This window comes from Heteronotia binoei, chromosome 5 (genome assembly GCF_032191835.1).
Source record: "Heteronotia binoei isolate CCM8104 ecotype False Entrance Well chromosome 5, APGP_CSIRO_Hbin_v1, whole genome shotgun sequence".
Taxonomy (NCBI): domain Eukaryota; kingdom Metazoa; phylum Chordata; class Lepidosauria; order Squamata; family Gekkonidae; genus Heteronotia; species Heteronotia binoei.
In genome coordinates, this window is record NC_083227.1 from 16,003,426 (window position 1) to 16,028,881 (window position 25,456).

At 46.9% G+C, this 25,456-nt stretch overlaps 2 protein-coding genes across 3 annotated transcripts in view; one reads left to right on the plus strand and one right to left on the minus strand.

The window, feature by feature from the left end:
• LOC132571752 (zinc finger protein 436-like) overlaps nt 1-25,456 on the plus strand; it is a 70,309-nt gene that overhangs the window by 33,926 nt on the left and 10,927 nt on the right. The window lies entirely within an intron of this gene.
• LOC132571059 (zinc finger protein 345-like) lies at nt 1,882-20,740 on the minus strand. 2 transcript variants are annotated; one of them, XM_060237697.1, is made up of 8 exons: nt 20,588-20,740; nt 18,164-18,273; nt 13,017-13,497; nt 9,631-9,733; nt 6,771-6,841; nt 6,415-6,541; nt 4,106-4,228; nt 1,882-3,737 (listed from the first exon to the last, which is right to left on the minus strand). In XM_060237697.1, the coding sequence occupies exons 3-8, from the start codon at nt 13,491-13,493 to the stop codon at nt 2,113-2,115; spliced, it is 2,526 nt and encodes an 841-aa protein (XP_060093680.1). In that variant the 5' UTR covers nt 13,494-13,497; nt 18,164-18,273; nt 20,588-20,740; the 3' UTR covers nt 1,882-2,112. The 2 variants fall into 2 exon arrangements, with proteins under 2 accessions (XP_060093680.1, XP_060093682.1); XM_060237699.1 differs by lacking the exons at nt 18,164-18,273; nt 20,588-20,740 and having other exon boundaries at nt 4,106-4,225; nt 13,017-13,473.

Genomic DNA, 25,456 nt, shown 5'->3' on the forward strand with positions numbered 1-25,456 from the left:
CAACCAGGAGGTTTTGGGTTCCTGATCTTAGTGCTCGCTGGGGAACGTGTGGGAAGAGACGGTCCCTCAAGTAGGCAGGTCCAAGGCCATATAGGGCTTTAAAGGTAATAACCAGCACCTTGTACCGAACTCGGTAACGTATTGGCAGCCAGTGCAGAGCCCGAAGTCCTGGCTGAATGTGCTCCCACCTTGGGAGCCCTAATAACAACTGGGCGGCGGCGTTCTGCACCAGCTGCAATTTCCGGGTTCGGCACAGGGGCAGCCCCATGTAGAGGGCATTGCAGTAGTCCAACCTCGAGGTGACCGTAGCATGGATCACCGTTGCTAGATCGTCACGCTCCAGGAAGGGAGCCTTTAGAATTAAACTCAAATTTATAACTTCGGGGAAGTCAATATTGGAGGGGGGGGGTGAAATATCATATGGTTTAGTATAAGAAAAAGATAATTAAATATTGTAACCATGTGTTATTAATAAATTGTTAAAACACAAAGTCATTTGTGTTTTAACATTGTGTTTTAGCATTTCTTCCTAGTTTGGTTAAGGTTTCTGTGGATTCAAGTTTTTTTTATAACAGTTCACATCTTTTCAATGATGTGGTTTGTGGTTGTCTTTTAGGTGTGAACCAGGAAAGAGCTGTTTTTGCGGGCTGTAGGGTATACCAAAGCAATTATTTGGTTTCTCCTTGCATGGGTTCTTAGACGCTGTCGAAGACTTCCATACAGACTGAATCTCTTTCCACACTTCAAGCATTCAAAAGGTTTCTTCCCTCTGTGGGTTCTTTGATGCAGCTGAAGATTGCTACGCTGGCTAAATTTCTTTCCATACACTAGAGCATTTATTTAGTTATTTCATTTGATTTCTAATCCTCTCTCCCCGAAGCTGGCTCAGATTGGGTGACAACAATTCATAACTATGCAACAAAACCTTCTAAAATACATTATAGGTTAATAACAGTGTTCCCTCTAAGCTGAGTTAGTGTGAGCTAGCTCACAGTTTTTTTCACCTCCAGCTCACACATTTTTGACTTTGCTCAGGATAAATGATCCCAAAGCAAACTAATTTATACAGTAGCTCACAACTTTGATGCCAGTAGTTCACAAAGTAGAACTTTTGCTCACAAGACTCAACACCTTAGGGGGGAGTATTGGTTAATAAATAATAAAAACAGTCGAACAATTAATCTACACTTTACAATATAAGATGACATTAAAAAACATATGGAGTTGCAATATAAAACACCTGAAGGAAGAAAGAAAGCAGGGGGAAAGGGAAGGAGGGGGAGGCCAAAACTTGCTGTACCTATCTGCTAGGTCCTCTATACTGCCCTCAATCATAGGCTTGGCAGAACAACTCTGTTGATAAGGTTTCTCCCATGGGGGGACACCTTGATGGTAAAAAAGAGATCAGCTAATCCAGGGATGGCAAAAACATGCTTAACTTAAGACCCACATAGAATAAAGGTCAGATGTTTGAGAGCCACAAGACATGTTTTATGTTGGAAGGAAGATAGATAGATAGATAGATAGATAGATAGATAGATAGATAGATAGATAGATAGATAGATAGGTAGGTAGGTAGGTAGGTAGGTAGGTAGGTAGGTAGGTAGGTAGGTAGGTGGGTAGGTGGGTAGGTGGGTAGGTGGGTAGGTGGGTGGATAGGTGGGTGGATAGGTGGGTGGGTAGATGCATGGGGAGGTGGAAAAAAAGAAACTTTAAATGAATTCTCCAAGCCACTGGCTGGCTTGGCTTGGAGAAGTGATTTAAAGAGACAAGTGCCTTCTCCAAGCGGGCCGATGGGGTGGTGGGGACTTCAAGAGCCACACAATGTGTGTAAAAGAGCCACAGTTTGGCCACCCCTGGGCGAATCCTTTGATTAGCAGGTCCCATTGCCCATCCTTGCTTTCTTCCCTGTGGGATCTTTTTGAGGTTTTGAACATGGGCAAAGCTCTTTCCAAAGTCCAGACATTTATAACATTTCTTCCCTGTTAGGGTAAGGTTTCTGTGTAGATTCAAGTTTTTTACAACAGTTTACATCTTTTCAGTGCTTCGTATGGTCTGTGGTTGTCTTTTAGGTGTGAACTAGGAGAAAAGCTGTTTTCATAGGCTAAGCAGTTACATGGTTTCTCCTTGTGTGGGTTCTTTGATGCAGTTGAAGATGGCCACTCCGACTGAATCTCTTTCCACACTCTGAGCGTTCAAAATGTTTCTCCCCATATGGGTTCTGAGATGTTTTCGAAGACCACTGCTCCAACAGAATCGCTTTCCACAGTCTGAGCATTCAAAAGGTTTCTGCCCTGTATGGGTTATTTGATGACGTTCAAGTTGGTCTATCCAAGTAAATCTCTTTCCACACTGTGAGCACTCAAAAGGCTTCTCCCCTGTGTGGGTTCTTACATGATTTCGAAGAGCGCTGCTCCAACAAAATCTCTTTCCACAGTCTGAGCATTCAAAAGGTTTCTGCCCTGTGTGGGTTATTTGATGCTGTTGAAGTTGTTCTCGCCAAGTAAATCTCTTTCTACACTGTGAGCACTCAAAAGGTTTCTCCCCTGTGTGGATTCTTTGGTGCAGCTGAAGAGTGCCACTCTGACTGAATCTCTTTCCACACACTGAACATTCAAAAGCTTTCTCCCCTGTGTGGGTTATTTGATGCCGTTGAAGATTGCCACTGTGACTGAATTTCTTGCTGCACACTGAGCATTCGAAAGGTTTCTCTCCTGTATGAGTTCTCTGATGCTGTTGAAAACTGCCACTCCCAGTGAATCTCTTTCCACACTCCAAGCATTCAAAAGGTTTCTCTCCTGTGTGAGTTCTTCGGTGCAGTTGAAGAGTGCCACTCTGACTGAATTTCTTTCCACACACTGAGCACAGAAAAGGTTTCTCCCCTGTGTGGGTTCTTAGATGCTTTTGCAGATGGAAACTCTGACTGAATCTCTTCCCACACTCTGAGCATTCAAAAGGTTTCTCCCCTGTGTGGGTTGTCAGATGTTGTTGAAGACTGCCACTCTGACTAAATCTCTTTCCACACTCTGAGCATTCAAAAGGTTTCTCCCCTGTATGTATAGTCAGATGCTTTTGAAGAGTGTTACTCAACCTAAATCTCTTTCCACATTCTGAGCACTCATAAGGTTTCTCCCCTGTGTGGGTGCTATAGTGCAGTTGAAGAGTGCCACTCTGACTGAATCTCTTTCCGCATACTGTGCATTCAAAGGGTTTCTCTGCAGAGTGGGTTCTCTGATGCCGTTGAAGATTGCCACTCCTACTGAATTTCTTTCCACAGTCTGAGCATTCGAAGGGTTTCTCCCCCGTGTGGGTTCTTTGGTGCAACTGAAGAGTGCCACTCTGACTGAATTTCATTCCACACTCAGAGCATTCAAAAGGTTTCTCCCCTGTGTGGGTTCTTTTATGCCGGTGAAGATGGCTACTCTGGCTGAATTTCTTTCCACAGTCCAAACATTCAAAAGGTTTCTCCCCTTTGTGTATTCGTTGGTGCACAAGGAGCTGTGTTCTATTTCGGAAGTACTTTCCACACTGAATGGATGTACTCGCTTTCATTATCCTATGCTTTGGGAAATGCACACTATGCTTTCTTCCATCTCGCTTCTCAACCATAAGGCCACCTTTTGTTCTCTTAGGTCTGCCTCGAATCCTGATGTTTTCTTTCAAGTCTTCATTGTTTACTCTGTCTGGCTTTTGCTGATGAAGTTCCTCCCCCTCCTCATTCCTCTGACAATCCTTTGCTGGAATAAAGAGCGAGATATTGTTAGCGCCTGGGAGGGCTGGTAAGGTCCAAAGGCATCTATGAGACTGCAGTAGGAAAGGATTGATGGCCCTTCGGCCTTGTCCAGCTTGCATTATCTTAACCATTCCCCCCACTTTCCCCTGAATATAAAGAATTTAAGAATACCTCACCTCCTCAAGAGTCACTGCTGAGCTTTTGCCCAGAAGGAGTTTCTAAGCTTTCAGATTTCAGGTCCCCAGAAGGCCTCCCTCCTTACCCAGAGGGCTGTAGGACTGTATCAAACCAAATGTTGCTCAGAAGTGAACTAGAAATCCTCCAAGTCTATTCTTTACCTGTCCCCTTGACAATACTGTGAAGGATACTTACTCTCTGTCAGCTGATCTGGGAAGGAAATATGCTCTTGGGATCCTCTTGAGGAGCTCTCCAGCCTTCCTTTGGATGCTAGGCTGTTGTTTGTCTCCACCAAATTCTCTCTTAGACATCTGGCTTCTTTCAGGGAGAGGGAGGGAGAGAGGGTGAAAGAGAGGGTGAGGGAGAGGGAGAGAGGGTGAGGGAGAGAGGGAGAGGGAGAGAGATTGGCAGGGTTTAAATCACTTCTCTGAGCCAAGCCAGCTGGCAGCTTGGAGAAGGCATTTGAAGTTAAAGTTGCTTTCTTTCCACCTCTCATTCCCTCCTCCCTCCCCCATCTGTTTGCTCTCCTTCCTTCCTTCCTTGCAGCTCTCAAACATCTGACATTTATTCTGTGTCTCTTTGCATTAAGCAAGTTTGGCCACCCCTGTTATATAGAGAAAGAAAGAAATTCAAGAGTAAAATTTCTTCCGGAAGAATGGAACCACTGTCAAGATTGGGGGTGGCCAAACTGCAGCTCAGGAGCCACATGTGGTTCTTCCACACATATTGTGTAGCACATACTGTGGGAAGGAAAGAAATTAAAGAGTTTGAAATTATTTTCGAAGGACAGAACTGTGGTCAAGATCAAAGTCGCAATCTTAACCAGTATTAGGATCTGTGAGGCAAAGCACCCTACACATCCAGGCTTTATGTGTTTATTAAGTGGCCTACTCGGAGTTGCAGATGTTCTCCCTGCAGCTAACATCCTTAATCTTGTTCCAGGTGTACTCAAGAATGCGGTTATTGGTTAATCATGACAACATGTATCCTGTTGTGTAACAAGGAGGAAGGGGGATTAGGAGGGGGCTGACAGCCTCTGGAAAATTCCCTCAAAGAGGACCCTTGATTGATTTGTAAGGACCACCTGAGCCAAGAGAGACAGAATGTATAATATGGTTTCAGTTTGGTGTAGTGGTTAAGTGCACGGACTCTTATCTGGGAGAACCGGGTTTGATTTCCCACTCCTCCACTTGCACCTGCTAGCATGGCCTTGGGTCAGCCATAGCTCTGGCAGAGGTTGTCCTTGAAAGGGCAGCTGCTGTGAAAGCCCTCTCAGCCTCACCCACCTCACAGGGTGTCTGTTGTGGGGGAGGAAGATAAAGGAGATTGTGAGCCGCTCTGAGACTCTGAGATTCAGAGTGGAGGAAGGGATATAAATCCAATATCTTCTTCTTCTTCTTCTTATCTGGGAGAACTGGGTTTGATTCCCCACTCCTCCACTTGCAGATGCTGGAATGGCCTTGGGTCAGTCATAGCTCTGGCAGAGGTTGTCCTTGAAAGGGCAGCTGCTGTGAGAGCCCTCTCAGACCCACCCACCTCACAGGGTGTCTGTTGTGGGGGAGGAAGATAAAGGAGTTTGTGAGCCGCTCTGAGACTCTGAGATTCAGAGTGGAGGGCGGGATATAAATCCAATATCTTCTTCTTCTTCTTCTTCTTATCTGGGAGAACTGGGTTTGATTCCCCACTCCTCCACTTGCAGCTGCTGGAATGGCCTTGGGTCAGCCATAGCTCTGGCAGAGGTTGTCCTTGAAAGGGCAGCTGCTGTGAGAGCCCTCTCCAGCCCCACCCACCTCACAGGGTGTCTGTTGCGGGGGAGGAAGATAAAGGAGATTGTGAGCCGCTCTGAGACTCTGAGATTCAGAGTGGAGGGCGGGATATAAATCCAATATCTACTTCTTCTTCTGCAGACCACAGGGAAGCCATGCTAATTTTATACTCATGCCACGCTAATATAACTTGGTACAAAGAGTAGTCATCCAGGGGGGCCAAGGCTTGGGTTTCTGTTAAGATCATTTCCAGATCACAGGTAGAGCAGATGTTTGCAATCTCATCCAGGGCGAAGAGCATATGGCAAAAGTCAGCAATAGAGAAACAGGACTGGCTCCTTCCAGAGTCTTTCTGAGGGCCTCTCATCCCCTTTGCCTCAGGCCAAGACCAATGTGAGCAAAAATCTGTGAGCTACTGGTATTAAAGCTGTGAACTACTGGCATTAAAGTTGTGAACTACTGCGTAAATTGCTGTGCTCCGAGGCCATCTTTCCTGAGCTAAGACAAAAATGTGTGAGCTGGAGACTAAAAACCCGTGAGCTAGCTAGCTAACGCAAACTCAGCTTAGAGGGACCACTGGCCAAGACACCTTTTCTGGATTGGATGATGGCCACAACTCTGCCACCAGTTGCCCTGGAGAAGTAGCAGGGCAGGCCCAGAAATGGTGTATCGCTGTTCAACATTTTGATTCATGATTCATTCCAATGGCAGGAATTTGCACCTTAGAATGATCCTTACCCAGAAATGCCACATTCCCATAGTTCTCCAGCATGACTTCCCTGTAGAGAGCTCTTTGCCCTGGATCCAGCAGGGCCCACTCTGCCTCGGTGAAATGGATGGACACCTCCTCAATGGAAAAGGGGCACTGGAAGAAGAAGCAGGTTCTCTCATCAGAGATCATGTCAGGCGGAGATTGTGCACCGTAAGGGAGTAGTCTGGGAGGGCACAGAGATGCGTGGCCTGGCATGGGTACAGGGAGCCATGTTCAGGGCCCCTTTCCCCCCGGCACCTTGTAGAAACTGCAGGAGCAAAAAAAAAAAAAAAAACCCCTGAGAAAGTAGAGGGGCAGTTTTTTCCCCTCTGATCTCTCCTACCTCGACTGGAGGTGCAGCAGCTGTTTCCACACTTCTGAAAAGATGAGGGCTCAACAGCATCTCTCCATTGCCTGTTAAAAAGGAGAAGGAGGAAGAGGAGAAGGAGAAGGAGAAAAAGATGATGATGATATTGGATTTATATCCCGCCCTATACTCTGAATCTCAGAGCAGTCACAATCTCCTTTTTCCTCCCCACACCCAGAACAGACACCCTGTGAGGTGGGTGCGGCTGAGAGGGCTCCCACAGCAGCTACCCTTTCAAGGGCTACTCTTACGAGAGCTGTGGCTGACCCAAGGCCATTCCAGCAGGTGCAAGTGGAGGCGTGGGAAATCAAACCTGCTTCTCCGGTTAGTGAGACAAAGGAGGGAGGGAGGCTGTTTGTCATGACTTCCTATTCTGTTTGCTTGTTTCTTCCCTGCTTCACGCACCCCCTTCCCAGGAGTTTGAAATGCCTTCTCTAGCCTGGCCGATGGAGTGGTGGAGAGCCACATAATATATGTGAAAGAGCCACATGTGGCTCCTGAGCCACAGTTTGGCCACCCCTCCTCTAGGGTAATATTGGTGAGCTTCAGAGCGTCTGTTGGCATACTAATGTCACAACTGTGTTTTCAGCGAGACACATCAGCATGACACCATATCTAAGAACATAAGAGAAGCCCTGTTGGATCAGGCCAATGGCACATCCAGTCCAACACTCTGTGTCACATAAGAACATAAGAGAAGCCCTGTTGCATCAAGCCAATGGCCCATCCAGTCCAACACTCTGTGTCACATAAGAACATAAGAGAAGACCTGTTGGATCAGGCCAATGGCCCATCCAGTCCAACACTCTGTGTCACATAAGAACATAAGAGAAGCCATGTTGGATCAGGCCAATGGCCCATCCAGTCCAACACTCTGTGTCACACAGTGGCCAAAAAAAAAAAAAAAACCCAACTGCCATCAGGAGGTTCACAAGTGGGGCTAGAAGCCCTTCCACTTTGCCCCCCATCCCCCAAGCACCAAGAATACAGAGCATCACTCGCCCCAAACAGAGAGATCCAACAATAAGCTGTGGCCAATAGCCACTGATGGACCTCTGCTCCATATGCTTATCCATTCCCCTCTTGAAGCTGTCTATGCTTGTAGCTGCCACCTCCTGTGGCAGTGAATTCCACATATTAATCACCCTTTGGGTGAAGAAGTACCTCCTTTTAACCATTCGAACCCGACTGCTCAGAAATTTCATTGAATGCCCACGAGTTCTTGTATTGTGAGAAAGGGAGAAAAGTACTTCTTTCTCTACTTTCTCCATCCCATGCATAATCTTGTAAACCTCTATCATGTCACCCCGCAGTCGACATTTCTCCAAGCTAAAGAGCCCCAAGCGTTTTAACCTTTCTTCATAGGGAAGGTTCCAAACCTTTAATCATTCTAGTTGCCCTTTTCTGGACTTTTTCCAATGCTATAATATCCTTTTTGAGGTGTGGTGACCAGAATTGTCCACAGTATCTTTTCCAAGCCCCTCCCAAAGCCCCTCCCCAAAGCTCCTGGGGTGCTGGGCCATAGCCTGCCATTCCTAATTTGAGATGGTTTTCAAATCATTCTTCTGTTGATTCTACTGCACATTGCATTTCTTATGGACTACACCAGGGGTGGCCAAACTTGCTTGATTGAAGAGCCACATAGAATACATGTCAGATGTTTGAGAGCCATGAGATATGAACATGAGATGTTCGAGAGCCGCAGGACAGGAGGGAGGGAGGAAGATGGGGAGGGAGAGGTGGAAAGAAAGCAACTTTAAATTTGAATGCATTCTCCAGGCCGCCAGCTAGCTTGGGTTGGAGAAGTGATTTAAAGAGACAAATGCCTTCTCCAATGGGGCAGTGAAGGTTTTGAGAGCCACATGTGGCTCCCAAGCTGCAGATTGACCACCCCTGGACTATACGTTGGTTTATTAGGCACAAGCACTTTATTGTTAGAATTCTAAGCATTGAGTTTGGATAAACTTTATTGAATTTTCTATGAAATTTCTGTACCATTGATTACTTAGTAAATGCATACATGGTTCATCTTTCCCTTAATTCTCCCTAATCCAGCAGCTTGATTCTCCCAGCGGCCTATCAGATGCCCCTATAAGCATAGGCATACAGAGGGGTGTAATTCTAGCAGGAGCTCCTTTGCATATTGGGCCACACCCACGTGATGTAGCCAATCCTGCAAGAGCTTACAAAAAAAGAGCCTTGTAAGCTCTTGGAGGATTGGCTACATCAGAGGTGTGTGGCCTAATATGCAAAGGAGCTCCTGCTAGAATTCCACCCCTGGGCATGCAAGTCAAATATTCCCATTGTTATTGCCTCCTAGGAACTGGTTTTCAGAGGGCTGCTGGCCCAAAAGGTGGAGGCTTCCTTTATTAACCAGGCTGAATAGCTCTGCCCAGCTTTAGCTACTTTTTCTTTTTTGAGCCACCCTGAGTTCCTCTTACGGAAAGAAGGTATGGCTTTTTTTGTAGCAGGAACTCCTTTGCATATTAGGACACACGCCCTTGATGTAGCCACTCCTCCAACAAGGGCTTTTAGTACAGGGCCTACTGTAAGCTCCAAGAAGACTGGCTACATCAGGGGTGTGTGGCCTAATATGCAAAGGAGTTCCTGCTACAAAAAACACCCTGGGTATGGATATTCTAATTAAGGGGAGGAATTGCCTTCAATGAATTCAGCTGAATTCCTTTTAAGAGGCATCACAGTTAATGGACATCTAGGGCCACAAATTATCTCTGCCTTGTGTGAAGAAGAATTTAATTCTTCTCCTGGCCTGAGGTCTCTACCCAGCAACCTCATGGGCATGCCCCAAACACGCCCAGGCACAAAGAGACCTTACCAGAGGAGAGGGCATCTTGGGTCTGCGCCCTCTGCCCTTGCTCCAAGGAAACTCCTTCCACCTCAGGGAATGTTGCTTCTTTCTTCACAGATGGTGCCCACATCTGAAACAGCAGTGAGGGAGAGGGGTAAGAGAATGAAAAAGAGGCCAAGAAATGGATTCTGCCCCACTGCTAGACTCTGCAACCTTCCATCAGCAGCCCTGCTAAGTTATCATAAAATCACAGAGCTGGAAGGAACATCCAGGGTCATCTAGCCCAGGGGCGGCCAAACTTGCTTAATGTAAGAGCCACATAGAATAAACGTCAGATGTTTGAGAGACACAAAACATGACTTGTGGGGATTGGATAAAAAATATAGAGCAGAGGTCCATCAGTGGCTATATATATATGTGTGTGTGTGTGTGCGTGTGTATACACACACACATATATTGGCCACTGTGTGACACAGAGTGTTGGACTGGATGGGCCACTAGCCTGATCCAGCATGGCTTCTCTTATGTTCTTATGTGATACAGAGTGTTGGACTGGATGGGCCATTGGCCTGATCCAGCATGGCTTCTCTTATGTGACACAGAGTGTTAGACTGGATGGGCCATTGGCCTGATCCAGCATGGCTTCTCTTATTTTCTTATGTGACATAGAGTGTTGGACAGGATGGGCCACTGGCCTGATCCAACAAGGCTTCTCTTATGTTCTTATGTGACACAGAGTGTTGGACTGGATGGGCTATTGGCCTGATCCAGCATGGCTTCTCTTATGTTTTTATGTGACACAGAGTGTTGGACTGGATGGGCCATTGACCTGATCCAGCATGGCTTCTCTTATGTGACACAGAGTGTTGGACTGGATGGGCCCTTGGCCTGATCCAGCATGGCTTCTATTATGTGACACAGAGTGTTGGACTGGTTGGGCCATTGGCCTGATCCAGCATGGCTTCTCTTATGTTCTTATGTGACACAGAGTGTTGGACTGGATGGGCTATTGGCCTGATCCAGCATGGCTTCTCTTATGTTTTTATGTGACACAGAGTGTTGGACTGGATGGGCCATTGGCCTGATCCAGCATGGCTTCTCTTATGTGACACAGAGTGTTGGACTGGATGGGCTATTGGCCTGATCCAGCATGGCTTCTCTTATGTGACACAGAGTGTTGGACTGGATGGGCCATTGGCCTGATCCAGCATGGCTTCTCTTATGTGACACAGAGTGTTGGACTGGATGGGCCATTGGCCTGATCCAGCATGGCTTCTCTTATGTTCTTATGTGACACAGAGTGTTGGACTGGATGGGCCATTGGCCTGATCCAGCATGGCTTCTCTTATGTTCTTATGTGACACAGAGTGTTGTACTGGATGGGCCATTGGTCTGATCCAGCACGGCTTCTCTTATGTTCTTATGTGACACAGAGTGTTGGACTGGATGGGCCATTGGCCTGATCTAGCATGGCTTCTCTTATGTTTTTATGTGACACAGAGTGTTGGACTGGATGGGCCATTGGCCTGATCCAACAGGGCTTCTCTTATGTTCTTCTGTGACACAGAGTGTTGGACTGGATGGGCCACTGGCTTGATCCAACAGGGCTTCTCTTATGTCTTTATGTGACACAGAGTGTTGGACTGGATGGGCCGTTGGCCTGATCCAACAGGGCTTCTCTTATGTTCTTCTGTGACACAGAGTGTTGGACTGGATGGGCCACTGGCTTGATCCAACAGGGCTTCTCTTATGTTTTTATGTGACACAGAGTGTTGGACTGGATGGCCATTGGCCTGATCCAGCATGGCTTCTCTTATGTTTTTATGTGACACAGAGTGTTGGACTGGATGGGCCATTGGCCTGATCCAACAGGGCTTCTCTTATGTTTTTATGTGACACAGAGTGTTGGACTGGATGGCCATTGGCCTGATCCAGCATGGCTTCTCTTATGTTTTTATGTGACACAGAGTGTTGGACTGGATGGGCCATTGGCCTGATCCAACAGGGCTTCTCTTATGTTCTTCTGTGACACAGAGTGTTGGACTGGATGGGCCACTGGCTTGATCCAACAGGGCTTCTCTTATGTTTTTATGTGACACAGAGTGTTGGACTGGATGGCCATTGGCCTGATCTAGCATGGCTTCTCTTATGTTTTTATGTGACACAGAGTGTTGGACTGGATGGGCCATTGGCCTGATCCAACATGGCTTTTCTTATGTTCTTGCGTGACACAGAGTGTTGGACTGGATGGGCCACTGGCCTGATCCAACAGGGTTCTCTTATGTTCTTATGACTGTCACATGTTTGACAGCTGCAAGGAAGGCAGGAAGGCAAACAGATGGGGGTAGAGAGAGGTGGATATAAAGCAACTGTAAACTGTAAATGCATTCTCCAAGCCACTGGCTGGCTTGGCTTGGAGACGTGATTTAAACTGACAAATGCTTTCTCCAAGCTGGCCAACATGGCGGCGGGGGCCTCGAGAGCCACGTGTGACTTCCAAGCCACAAACTCTTATCTGGAAGAACCGGGTTTCATTCCCCACTCCTCCACTTCCACCTGCTGGAATGGCCTTGGGTCAGCCATAGCTCTGGCAGAGGTTGTCCTTGAAAGGGCAGCTGCTGTGAGAGCCCTCTCCAGCCCCACCCACCTCACAGGGTGTCTGTTGTGGGGGAGGAAGGTAAAGGAGATTGTGAGCCGTTCTGAGACTCTTCGGAGTGGAGGGCGGGATATAAATCCAGTATCTTCTTCGTCATGATCTGCCTAAGTTCACAGAATCAGCACTGCTGTCAGATGTCCATCTAGCCTCTGTTTGAAAACCTCTGAAGAGTGAAAGCTCACCACCTCCCGAGGAAGCCTGTTCCACAGAGGAACTGCCCTGTCAGAAAGTTCTTCCTAATGTTTAGAAGATGATAAAGATGGCATTGGATTCGTATCCAGAGTCTCATTTATATCCAGAATCTCAGAGCGGTTCACAATCTGCTTTACCTTCCTCCCTCACAACAGACACGTTGTGAGGTGGGTGGGGCTGAGAGAGCTCTCCCAGAAGCTGCCCTTTCAACGACAACCTCTGCCAGAGCTATGGCTGACCCAAGGCCATTTCAGCAGCTGCAAGGGGAGGTGTGGAATCAAACCCGGTTCCCCCAGATAAGAGTTTGTGCACTTAACCACTACACCAAAAACTCTTCTGATTTAATTTCAACACATTGATTGGTTCTCATCCAGCCTTCTGGAGCAACAGAAAAGAACACACCATCTTCTATATGATCACCCTTCTAGTAACAGAGCTGCTGAAGGAGGCCATGAAAACTTCAACTTGGATGATTAACACTTGGTGAAATATCTCTCAAGGAAATCTTAGGATAAGGTCAGATATGGTTGCTTGAACTGGACATATCTGGAGGGAATCCTCTCACCTGTTCTGCCTGCCTCTTCTCCTCTGCCTGACTCAGGAGGAAACTTTCGGCCAGGGCCACCGCCTGGGAACTGGTCTCCGGCTCACATCCTCTGACCCAGCACTGAATTTCCTGGGGCAGGATGGCCAGGAACTGCTCCAGGATCACCAGGTCCAGGATCTGCTTCTTGGTCTGCTTCTCTGGCTTCAGCCACTGGCTACAAAGTCCATAGAGCTGGCTGCAAACCTTTCGAGGCCCATCAGCCTCACGATAGCGGAATTGCCTGAAATGACGGCAATGTACATCTGTGATTGCAGTGAATTGATCACCAATATATGGCATTGGGCTTTCCCAGAATTCAACACCACTCCCAGCTTGGGTGAGATGGGGGACTCTCCTTGCTGTGTTGCCAGTTGCAGGTGTGTCTGGATTCTGCTCTTCCATCTCTTTCCCCTTCTCTTGGGTCACCTTTGACTGTGGTAAGATGCTTTCTATCATTTGGCTATGAAGGGGGGGAAGGAGAGACACAGACAGTCACATGGAAAACAAAGAGGATGGAGATACACCACAGAACATCACAAACTTCCATAGGAGACACATGAAAATTGTGTGGTAGATTAGAATAAAAAGGCTTCTTGTGGTTTGTAGGCCAGGTTTAAGAACATTTTCCTATATTAAAGACAATACTCCCTCTAAGCTGTGGAGTCTTGTGAGCAAAAATCCTACTTTGTGAAGCACTGGCATTAAAGTGGTGAGCTTACCACATATATATTAGTTTGCTCTGGAGCCATTTTTCCTGAGCTAAGACAAAAATGTGTGAGCTGGAGGCTAAAAAACTCTGAGCAAGCTCACACTAATACAGCTTAGAGGGAACACTGAGTACAGACCAAGCTATTTGAGATATGCCTCCATAGTTCTTTGGGAAAGTTAAGTGTCTCTGTTTGGCTCTTTAAGGATGTTACCAGCTTAGCTTCTCATGAACTCGGCTCAGTCTGTCCAAAGGGCTAATTCTTAAGGTAAACTGGAGCCCCAAAAGGACAAGAGAGACTGGTGATCCCTGACCCAGTGGTGCCAAACTCATTTGTAATGCCAGGTAACAGAACTATTCCATTAGAGCCCCACATTAGGGGCTCCAATGTGTGTGTGTTAAAACCAATAGTTCTCTGCAAAACCAGAGTTCCTTGAGTTTGTAGAGCTCTATAACTTACCCATGATTGGTCCCAAAACTCCCCCTTCCCTTAAAATGGAAAAATTGGGGGGATTCTGGAATTTGGCCATGCAATTTTTAAAATAAAATATCAAGCAGAAGCAAGATCATGGCAGAAACTAAAAATATAACCTAAAAATGTACATGCTCTGAGCCTAGGACCCAGGGGAAAACATGAAATGGCTGAGCATTTCAAGTTTTTCTCCCTGTACTCAGAATGAGAGCGGCTCTCCTGGTTCTCAAGTTTTTATAGGGTGGTTTGAGAAAATAATTTTTGGTCGTCCTGTTCAGCACTTGTTCTATTCCAATCAAGCCCCACAGTAGGAGGGAGTGAATTTTAAAACTGTTTTCCAGAGTCCAGCCTCTTTCAGGAAAAAATCTAAGTCCCGTCCTTGAACAACTTTGGATGGCTACTTGGTGTATCAGGAAAGACGATCACCCAAGGGCCGCTGGGATGAAGAGGAACCAGAGGAGACAACAAACTCTGCCAAATGAACAAAGTTCATTCTGGGTTGGGAAATTTCTGAAAATTTGGGGCTGGAGTCTGGGGAGGGGAGGGTATAATGGCATAGAGTCCACCCTCTATAGCAGCCATTTTCTGCAAATTGATCACAAATTGAACACAAATTGATCTCTGTAGTCTGGAGATTAGATGCAATTTGCAATGCTCTCTAGGTTCTTTCTGGCATCCCTACTTCTGGGAGGTGGGGGAGAAGACCAGCCCAAATGCTCGGCATTAGGGCCATCCAATCAGCAGGAATGAATCTTCACATTTGATCCCATCCGGGACTCCTTTCTGGGCTTCCTAGTCCTAACCACCAAATGGCAAGCTTTCTGTTGTTGCTGGTATTTCCCCTTAGCATAGGGTTGCCAAGTCCAATTCAAGAAATATCTGGGGACTTTGGAAGTGGGGCCAGGAGACATTGGGGGTGGAGCTAGAAGCAAGGTTGGAACAAGTACAATTGAACTCCAAAGGGAGTTCTGGCCATTGCATTGAAAGGGACCACACACCTTTTAAATGCCTTCCCTCCATTATAAATAATAGATAGGGGCACCTTTTTGGGGGGCTCATAGAATTGGCCCCCATGGTCCAATCCTTTTGAAACTTGGAAGGTATTTTGAAGAAAGGCATCAGATGCTATGCTGCAAATTTGGTGCCTCTATCTCAAAGAACACCCCCCCAGACAGCAGCGGATCAATTTCCCATTATTCCCTATGGGAATCATTCTCCATAGGGAACAACAGAGTGCCCAGTAGACATTTCCCTCCCCCCTCCCTGCTTTCTAAGGCATTCTAAAGCAGGGGAGTGTCAAGCATGGTAAAATTCCATTGGTAATTGATTGTTTTAGGGTCCTCCATAAAACTGGTCAGTGAAATATCATGGAGGACCAAGGTCTGTTAGCTCTGTTATTCTTTCCCCTCCCCCTTCTTGCTTTATTGCTTGCAAAGTAGAAGTAGAGAGAAACCAAACTAACTGGAGAAAAAGTAATCAGCACCTTCCCATACATTCCTGTTAGGGAGTGCGACACATCTGCGGAAAGCAAGGACAGAGTCCTGATAACGCCATGAGAATGTAGACATTTATGATAGTTTATGTGTGAGAGCGCATCCCTTGCCCCCACCTTTTGGAATCCTTTTGAAATTAGCCTTAAAAGTATTGTATCAATGTATCTGTAGCATCACTCTCAAGAATCTATTACACTGAAAGTATCGGTCTATCAATAAACGTAGTCTTGTATCAAACCCGACTCGTCATTGAAACCGCATGCTTGACAGGGAGGGCCTCCAAACCGGGGAATCCCCTGCCCCCACCTGGGGATTGGCAACCCTCCCTCCTTCTCTCTCTCTTACACACACACACACACACACTTACTGGGTCTGGTTACTTGCTCTGAAAATGAAAGCAAAACAAACTGAAGCTGCTGCTGACCCTTCCCCATGAAGTGCTTCCTGTTACCTGCTTCCTGCTCAACTTCAAAGGCACACACATTTAAAGAAGCACACACATTTTAAAATGGGACCTGTTTGCAGGTTTCTAAACCTGCCTGAGATCAAGAGGTACATGGTGGCTATGGGGATGGGGCTTCCCCACCAGCCAGCTGGCTGGAGGCGGGGGGAAGCCTGTAAAACTGGGGGATCCCCCACTAGGACCTGGGGATTGGGAAGCCAACCTTAGCAAGACCTGAACCCATGCCTCTTGTCACTGTGCACTTGGGTTTCTCCCGGTTGTGTTGCCCCGGGGGTCCATACTTCTCTCACTTGGCAAAAGGATGCCATTGCAGGAGGGAGAATTTGGCATTATGATATGGCTACATCTGCTAATCAAGCTGTGGAGTGATGGGGCAGGGGCGATGCATCTGGAACAGCTGTGTTCCTCCCCTGGGCATCCACTTTGCCAGTGCGGGATTAAACCCTGTGGAGGCCCCTAGGCAGTCGAAATCTCAGGGGCCCCCTCACAAATTATCTCAGAGTCAGAGAGCCCGCCCCACCACCCGTGGCCCCCACTGCAGCCTGAAAGAACCTTCTCAAAAGTCCCTTTGACAAAGCTGCAGGGGAGAGGCAGAGAGGCAAACTTGGCAAGGATGCTAAGCAGCAACCGCACCAGGCAAGTCGGACAAAGATTGGCTCAGATGCTGGCTGTGTGTGCAGGCTGGGAGGGCTGCAAGCAGGGAGGAAATAGGGGCGGAAAGCCAGCCTGGGGCCCCTAAAGGTGTGGGGATCCATAGGTCAGTGCCTAGATGGCCTAATTGTTAATCCAGCCCTGCACTTTGCAAATCACTGCCGTGGGTAGTTACTCAAACCCAAATCTGTGGCATTCCTTAAGAACATGAGAACATAAGAGAAGCCATGTTGGATCAGGCCAATGGCCCATCCAATCCAACACTCTGTGTCACATAAGAGCATAAGAGAAGCCCTGTTGGATCAGGCCAATGGCCCATCCAGTCCAACACTCTGTGTCACACAGTGGCCAAAAAAACCCCAAGTGCCATCAGGAGGTCCACCAGTGGGGCCAGGACACTAGAAGCCCTCCCACTCTTGTCCCCCCCCAAAAGCACCCAGAATACAGATCATCACTGCCTCAGACAGAGAGTTCCAACAATAAGCTGTGGCTAATACCCTGGTTTGTTTCCACCAGGGGTCCGCTCACTCACACCAGGATCTGCACTGTGATGGATGTCTATGTGGCCTTGTGTCTGTGGGAGGCTGATACCAGGGGTGTGGCCACATCAGCATGCTCCGCCCACCTGCCTGTCAGAGGGGACCACCTTGTGCTGTGATGGGTGGGGGTTGGGGGTGTTTCCATGCTCTTTGCTGGCATTTCCCTCTGCACCTTCATAACCATTTTTTAAAAAGGCTTTCCTTCCCTGTGCTGGGCGGGCCTAGGATTGCCAGCTGGCAGCCCCAGCCCCACATTGGGAATGCATCTGTGCAGGGCTTTTTTTTGTAGCTGGAATTCCTTTGCATATTAGGCCACACACCTTGACGTAGCCAATCCTCCAAGAGCTTAGAGTGTTCTTAGGACGCCTACTGTAAGCTCCAGGAGGACTGGCTACATCAAGAGGGTGTGGCCTAATATGCAAAGGTGTTCCTGCTACAAAAAAAAGCCCTGCATTTGGGTCTCCGGATCAGGGCTGGCCCTGCCACTAGACAAACTAGGTGACGGCCTAGGGCGCTGGCCTTCTGGGGGCACTGAACTGGGTGCGTCCCCATGTGTCTCGGTGATGTCATCAGTGCAGGGGGGGGGGCAGAAGTTAACCTTGCCTAGAGTGCCAGACAGCTGTCGTAGGGCTGTCATAGAGAAGACGGTGTCATATAGAGAGGGTTGCCATACAGAGAAAGGCTGCCATATAGAGGATGGTGTGGAATTGTTTTCTGTGGCTCTAGAAGGAAGGATCAGAACCAATGGGTTGAAATTAAATCAAAAGAGTTTCCAGCTCAACATTAGGAAGAACTTCCTGACCGTTCGAGCGGTTCTTCAGTGGAACAGGCTTCCTTGGGAGGTGGTGGGCTCTCCTTCCCCGGGAGGTTTTTAAGCAGAGGCTAGATGGCCACCCGACAGCAATGAAGATCCTGTGAACAAAGAGGGAGGTATTTGTGAGTTTCTTGCGTTGTGCAGGGGGTTGGGCTAGATGACCCTGGAGGTCCCTTCCAGCTGTTTGATTCTATGATTTTAGATTCCAGTGCAGGCAGGAGTTCTCTTCCCCCATGCCCCATTTTTACTCATCCAACAAAAAAAAAAGGCCTGCTTTTTTGTTGTTGTTTGCAGCTGAAAAGGACCAGCAAAAGAATGTCAGATGCACGCATTAGAAAAGAGCAAGAGTCCAGTAGCACTTTAGAGACTAACACAATCTCTGGCAGGATAGACACTTTCCTGAGTCACTGCTCACTTCTTCAGATACAGCTAGAATGCGAGTTCATCTTTATACCTTGGAGAACGATGTCGTATAAAAGGACAGGTAGACTCACATTCTAGTTGTATCTGAAGAACTGAGCAGTAACTCAGGAAAGCTCCTGTTTTGCCACAAATGTTGCTAGCCTTGCTCTTTTCTGCTGTGACAGACTAAAACGGCTACCCATTTTGACCTTGGCTACTTTTAAACTTTAAGAACATAAGAGAACATAAGAGAAGCCATGTTGGATCAGGCCAACGGCCCATCAAGTCCAACACTCTGTGTCACACAGTGGCAAAAAATGTTATATACACACATACACTGTGGCTAATAGCCACTGATGGACCTGTGCTCCATATTTTTATCTAAACCCCTCTTGAAGGTGGCTATACTTGTGGCCGCCACCACCTCCTGTGGCAGTGAATTCCACATTTTAATCACCCTTTGGGTGAAGAAGTACTTCCTTTTATCCGCTTTAACCTGTCTGCTCAGCAATTTCATCGAATGCCCACGAGTTCTTGTATTGTGAGAAAGGGAGAAAAGTACTTCTTTCTCTACTTTCTCCATTCCATGCATTATCTTGTAAACCTCTATCATGTCACCCCGCAGTCGACGTTTCTCCAAGCTAAAGAGTCCCAAGCGTTTCAACCTTTCTTCATAGGGAAAGTGCTCCAGCCCTTTAATCATTCTAGTTGCCCTTCTCTGCACCTTCTCTAATGCTATAATATCCTTTTTGAGGTGCGGCGACCAGAACTGCACACAGTACTCCAAATGAGACCGCACCATCGATTTATACAGGGGCATTATGATACTGGCTGATTTGTTTTCAATTCCCTTCCTAATAATTCCCAGCATGGCGTTGGCCTTTTTTATTGCAAACGCACACTGTCTTGACACTTTCAGTGAGTTATCTATCATGACCCCAAGATCTCTCTCTTGGTCAGTCTCTGCCAGTTCACACCCCATCAACTTGTATTTGTACAAGTTCACTTGTAGTCATCAACTTGTATTCTTGTACTGAAAGACATTACCACCCCACCTCCATGCACAAATTCCACTTACATAGCATAGCAAAACTGGTGCCTAACTGGGTTGAAAACATTTCTGTGGGGCCTCAAGTTCTTCCATTATTACGGCTTTCCAACCAGCAGCACCTCCAGAAAATTGTAGCATTGGAGAAAGGACTCTAGGGCAGGGGTGTCAAACTCATTTGTTTTGAGGGCCGGATCTGACATAAATGAGGCCTTGTTGGGCTGGGTTGGGCCATTTTGGGGTCGGGCCATGGCAGGCCAGGCCATGTGTGTACCTATGTAAGATTAGGTAGCAGAGATATAAACTTTATAAAGGACACAGACAAACTTAAAACATACTTAAAATATCTTAAGTTGCTTTCTTTGTATTTCTCCCAAGGGATCCAGGGAACTGGGCACAGAAAGCTCTGGCTCTTTCCTTCCTTCCCCAGGGGAATGGGGATGGGGGAGGGGGAGGAGCCTCAACCAATAGAGGCTGGGTTCAGTAGCTCCACTGTGCGATTGAGAGAGCCTGGAAAAACAGGTTCTGCCTCCCCTCCCTTCCTCTCCAAGGGAGGAGCCTCAGCCAACAGAGAAAATAGAAGTTTTGCTCTGTACTGCTGCTGTGAGATTGAGCAAGCCTTGCAAAGCAAGCTGTTATGCAGAAGGAAGCAAGATATAGGGAAAAGGAAGCAGATGATAGCCAGTTGCTTGGGGGCCTGATAGAAGCCCTCTGGGGGCCTAATTTGGCCCCAAAACTCCATGTTTGACACTTCTGCTCTAGGGCATTGTTCCCATCTCAGGTTTTGGTCCCCAGTGCCCAAAAGTGGCCTTTCCCAGAATTCAACCTCCCCAAATGTCCAGGAATTTGCCATCCGGGAGTTGGCAACCCTATGACAACCGTAGCCGAGAAGGCTCCCAGCCCCGCCTTCCTCCCGTCCAAGATCTCTCCAAGCAATTGTGCCTGCGCACAAAAGCTTATACCTTGAAGAAAACTGCGTTGGTCTTAAAAGTACCGCCTGGACTCCAATTTTGTTCTTATCCCCCAGTGACTCCCTTCGCAGGAAACCTTCCCGCGATCCGGCTGCGGCAAGTCTTTTTTCTTGCTGTGGCTTATCTGAAGACCTTCCCGTTCTCTTCCTTCATTCAAAAGTGAACCCTTCCCCCCCTTTTTTTCCGACCCCCCCCTCCTTGCGCTCAGCCTCTCTAGGAATCAGTTCTGTGGGTTTAACCGTTTCAGTGCTGCAGGAAAGGAAAGGAAAGGTCCCCTGTGCAAGCACCAGTCGTTTCCGACTCTGGGGTGACGTTGCTTTCTCTATGTTTTCATGGCAGACTTTTTACCGGGTGCTTTGCCATTGCCTTCCCCAGTCCTCTACGCTTTTCCACCCTCCCCCCCCCCCCCGCCCAGCAAGCTGGGTACTCATTTGACCGACCTCGGAAGGATGGGAGGCTGAGTCAACCTCGAGCCGGCTACCTGAAACCCCAGCTTCCGCCGTGGATCGAACTCAGGTCGTGAGTAGCGGGCTCCGACTGCAGTACCGCAGCTTTACCACTCTGCGCCACGGGGTTCTGCACGGGGTACTGCAGACAAATATTTAACAATGTTTTGCATTCTAGTGAAGGCTGCTTCTAGTCCTCCTTAATAACATGGGAACTGTCCCTAGTCGCTTTATTTATTTGCACTTGTTTTTTTTATTTGCCTGGCACTGCCAATCCCCAGTTGGGGGGAGGGGATTCCCCCGGTTTGGAGGCCCTCCCCCCACTTCAGGGGCATCAGAAAGCAGGGGTGCGGGTGAGGGAGGGAAATGTCTGCTGGGCAATCCATTATTCCCTGTGAAGGTCGATTCCCATAGGGTATAATGGAAAATTGATCCGTGAGTATCTGGGGTTCTGGGGGGGCTCTGTTTTTTGAGATAGAGGCACCAAATTTTCTGGTGACTCTCCTCAAAGCACCCTCCATGTTTCAAAAGGATTGGACCAGGGGGTCCACTTCTGTGAGCCCCCAAAGAAGGTGCCCCTATCCTTCATTATTCCAAAAGTAGGGAAGGCATTTAAAAGGAGTGTGGTCTCTTTAAATAAGATGGCCAAAACACCCTTCTGGGTTCAATTGTGCTTGTCACACCCTTGCTCCTGGCTCCACCCACCCCCAAAGTTCCCAGGTATTTCTTGAGTCGGACTTGGCAACCCTACGTGGCATTCTCTCCCTGAGTTTGCATCTCACTGGAAAAGTGACATGGCCCCCCCAAACACCAAGAGCACAGGAGCATCTTAAAGACTAAAGTTGTGACAGAGTAGGAGCTTTCGTTAGTTGCTGTTCACTTCTTCAGAGTCAAGGAGTACATGAAAGACTAGCAAAATTTGTGACAGGAGATGAGCTTCCAAGAGTCACTGCTCAGTTCTTCAGATACAGCTAGAACAGGGGTGTCAAACATGTGGTCCTGGGGCTGAATCAGGCCCCCAATCAGGCCCTCCAGCAACTGGCTGTTGTCTGCTTCCTCCTCCTTCTCTCTTTCCTATGAGGAAAGGTTGAAGGCGCTGGGGATGTTTAGCCTGGAGAGGAGGCGACTGAGAGGTGATATGATCATCATCTTCAAGGACTTGAAGGGCTGGCATCTAGAGGATGGGGTGGAATTGTTTTCTGTGGCCCCGGAAGGTAGGACCAGAACCAATGGGTTGAAATTAAATCATACCATCATCATACCAAACCTTTAATGGCATAATAGATTCAGATAAAAATACACAGAATATAAAAATTTAAACATTGGAGATAAAATCAAAATAAAACCGAGCTTACAGATACATTCAAACATGGTCAGAATTAAATTTAAGGATGGCAGCCAGAAATTTTGCCACAGCCTCACTAACCACCCCCTCAGTATCACTCAATAAATAATAACAGGGTGGCAGAATAGACAAATCTGGAGAAAAAGAAAGCTTGCCAAATAAATCTTTACGGAGGTTATGGTAAAAAGAACAATCAAGCAATATATGCTGGATTGAGTCAGGGGTATTCGCTCCACAGGAGCAAAGTCTGTCGGCTAAAGGGACTCGCTGATATCTCCCTTGTAAAACTTTGGAGGGAAACGCGTTTAGTCTGGCCAACATAAATGCCCTGCGATGACTTGGAGTGGTTAGGTCTGATAGATAATTGGGCATTTTGCCACAAAAAGCATAAAGACCTAAGGAAGCTGGAGAGCAAGTATAAGGGAGAGTTGGCCGTAATTTCGTTTCCTCCAATTCCCACAGTCTCAGTTTAATACATCTGAAGATATATGACTCTTCAGAGGTAGAAAAATCATCTACCTCTAACCCCAATTGATTGAGTTTAGACAGAAGCACTGCTGTCCAGGACGAAATATATGGGTCTCTTTTCATACAATCAAGAAGTCTGTTGGGATCTGTTCTAAAATGAATTTTGAGCCAGAATTTAAACACTGCAATCCAGGCTTTTGTCTCCACCAAAGACTGACCCACTTCAGAGCAGAGAGCAAAGTAGGACACACATTTTGGCAAACCAAGAATTTGTCTAAAGAATGAGGCTTGAATACCCTCCACTTTCCTGGTAAAAGCTGAGATCCATATAGGGATACCATAGAGGATTTGGGCAAGCGTTTTGGCTTTGAATACTTTAATAGCTGCTGGAACTAATTGGTTGCCCCTTGCAAAGAAAAACTGTTTAATTTGAGCAGCTGAACACTTAGCCAAGTTGATGGTGTTGTTACGATGTGAAACCCAGCTTAACTTGTGGTTAAAAGTGATTCCCAAGTATTTAAAATTTTTTGTTTGCTCGATTGTTGAATTGCCAATAAACCATCTCTGTGGGCCCCAGCAATTTGAAAAGACAACTACTTTAGATTTGGTATAATTGATAGTAAGTGAATTACAATTACAGTAGTCATAAAAGGCGTTCAAATACCTTTGCAGGCCCACTCTTGTACAAGAGAGGATGGTAGTGTCATCGGCATAAAGTAATAAGGGGACCGCTCGGCCTGCAAGTTTAGGCGGATGACCATTGATAGGGGTCAAAAATTGTGCCAGGTCAGTTAAAAATAAATTAAAAAGATGTGGGGCCAGCACACAACCTTGTTTTACCCCCTTTAACACTGGGATTTTACTAGTCAAGTCACCGCTAGAAGAAAATTTCACTTGGCAAAAGGTATTAGAATGAAGTTTCCTCAAGAGAAACAGCAAACGAGGGTCCATTCCCAGGTAACCTAGCTTGATCCATAGTTGGGCTCTATCTATTGAATCAAAAGCACCCTTCAAATCGATGAAGGCAGCATATAATTTTTTTGACCCGGTATGCATATATTTTTCAGCAAGGAAGGCCAGAGTGCAGCAGTGATCCATAGCAGATTTGCCTTTGGAGAAGCCAATCTGTTCAGGACCTATGATGTTGCCTAGGCGCATCCAGTCAGTTAATCGGAGTTCTAAATGTTTTGCATACAATTTGCCCACTATAGATAATAAACTAATGGGGCGGAAGTTTTCTGGTAACTCCAACCCCCCCTTTTTGTATATTGGGATAATTATAGAGTCAAGCCAAGAGTCAGGGATGGAGCCATGCAGATCGATAAAAGAGAACAATTTTGCAAGGGGCAGGAGCCACCAATCGGCAAACTTTGTGAATACCTCAGCGGGAAGGCCATCAGGGCCAGGTGCTTTACCCGCTTTTAAATCCTTCAATAACTCACTGATTTCCTCTAGAGTTACTGGAGGCCAGACCGGCATATCAGTAACTGAGGGGTTTGCTAAGATAGGAGGGGATACACATGGGGCAGCAAAAATGTTAGAGAAGTAATCAACCCATGTTTGCTCAGAGATATTTGGGTCAGTAACAGAATTGTTTTTTAGATTACCTGAAATGATTCTCCAGAAGGCCTTATTATCGTTAGATTTTATCGAGTGGTAAAGTTGGTCCCATTTATTCTGAAAGAAAGCTTTCTTTTTGGATGTAGTAAGCTCCAGGTAGGCTGTCTTGTAAGCAATGTAGGCCTTAATTTTTGATTGGTCTTTGGAGTGACAAGCCTCTTTAAAGTGAGCTCTCAGTTCTTGTTTCCAAGCTAAACAATCTGTATCGAACCAGCTGGAGAAACTAGACCTAGACAAGATCACCGGTTTAGCTTTGGCACTACAATAATCAATTAATAATGAAAATCCTGAAAGGATTGAATCATCTGAATTGGAATTTATGATTGAAATTAAATCAAAAGAGTTTCCGGCTCAACATTAGGAAGAACTTCCTGACCATTAGAGCAACTCCTCAGTGGAACAGGCTTCCTCGGGAGGTGGTGGGCATTCATTGGAGGTTTTTAACCCTTCATTGGAGGTTTTTAAACAGAGGCTAGATGGTCATCTGACGGCAATGAAGATCCTGTGAATTTACGGGGAAGTGTTTGTGAGTTTCCTGCATTGTGCAGGGGGTTGGACTAGATGACCCTAGAGGTCCTTTCCAACTCTTTGAATTTATGATTCTTGCTTTCTTCTGCATCACAGCTTGCTTTGCCAGGCTTTCTCAATCACATGGGAACTACAGAACAAAGCCTCTATTTTCTCCATTGGCTGAGGTTCCCCCTTGGGGAGGAAGGGGGGGAGGGAGAGCTGCCTTTGCCAGGTTCTCCCAATTGCACAGCAGAGCTACTGAGCCAGGCCTCTCTTCCTTCTATTGGCTGAGGCTCCTCCCCCTCCTGGTCCCCTGGGGAATGAAGGAAAGAGCCAGTGCTCCCTTTGCCCGTTCCCTGGATCCCATTGGAAAGAAACAAAGAAAACACCTTTGAGACCAAGGAGTGCTAATGGTTTAAGCATGTTTTATTTTATTTTTTTAAAAAATAAATCTTTGTTTGTCTGTGTCCT

Excerpts from the sequence above, each read along its gene's own strand:
- LOC132571059 (XM_060237697.1), bottom strand. The coding sequence starts at position 13,493 with ATGATAGAAAGCATCTTACCACAGTCAAAGGTGACCCAAGAGAAGGGG. Across the intron at positions 6,842-9,630 it reads CCAAGATGCCCTCTCCTCTG|GCAATGGAGAGATGCTGTTG; the intron begins GTAAGGTCTCTT and ends CCTTTTTAACAG. Across the intron at positions 6,542-6,770 it reads CTGCTGCACCTCCAGTCGAG|TGCCCCTTTTCCATTGAGGA; the intron begins GTAGGAGAGATC and ends TTCTTCTTCCAG.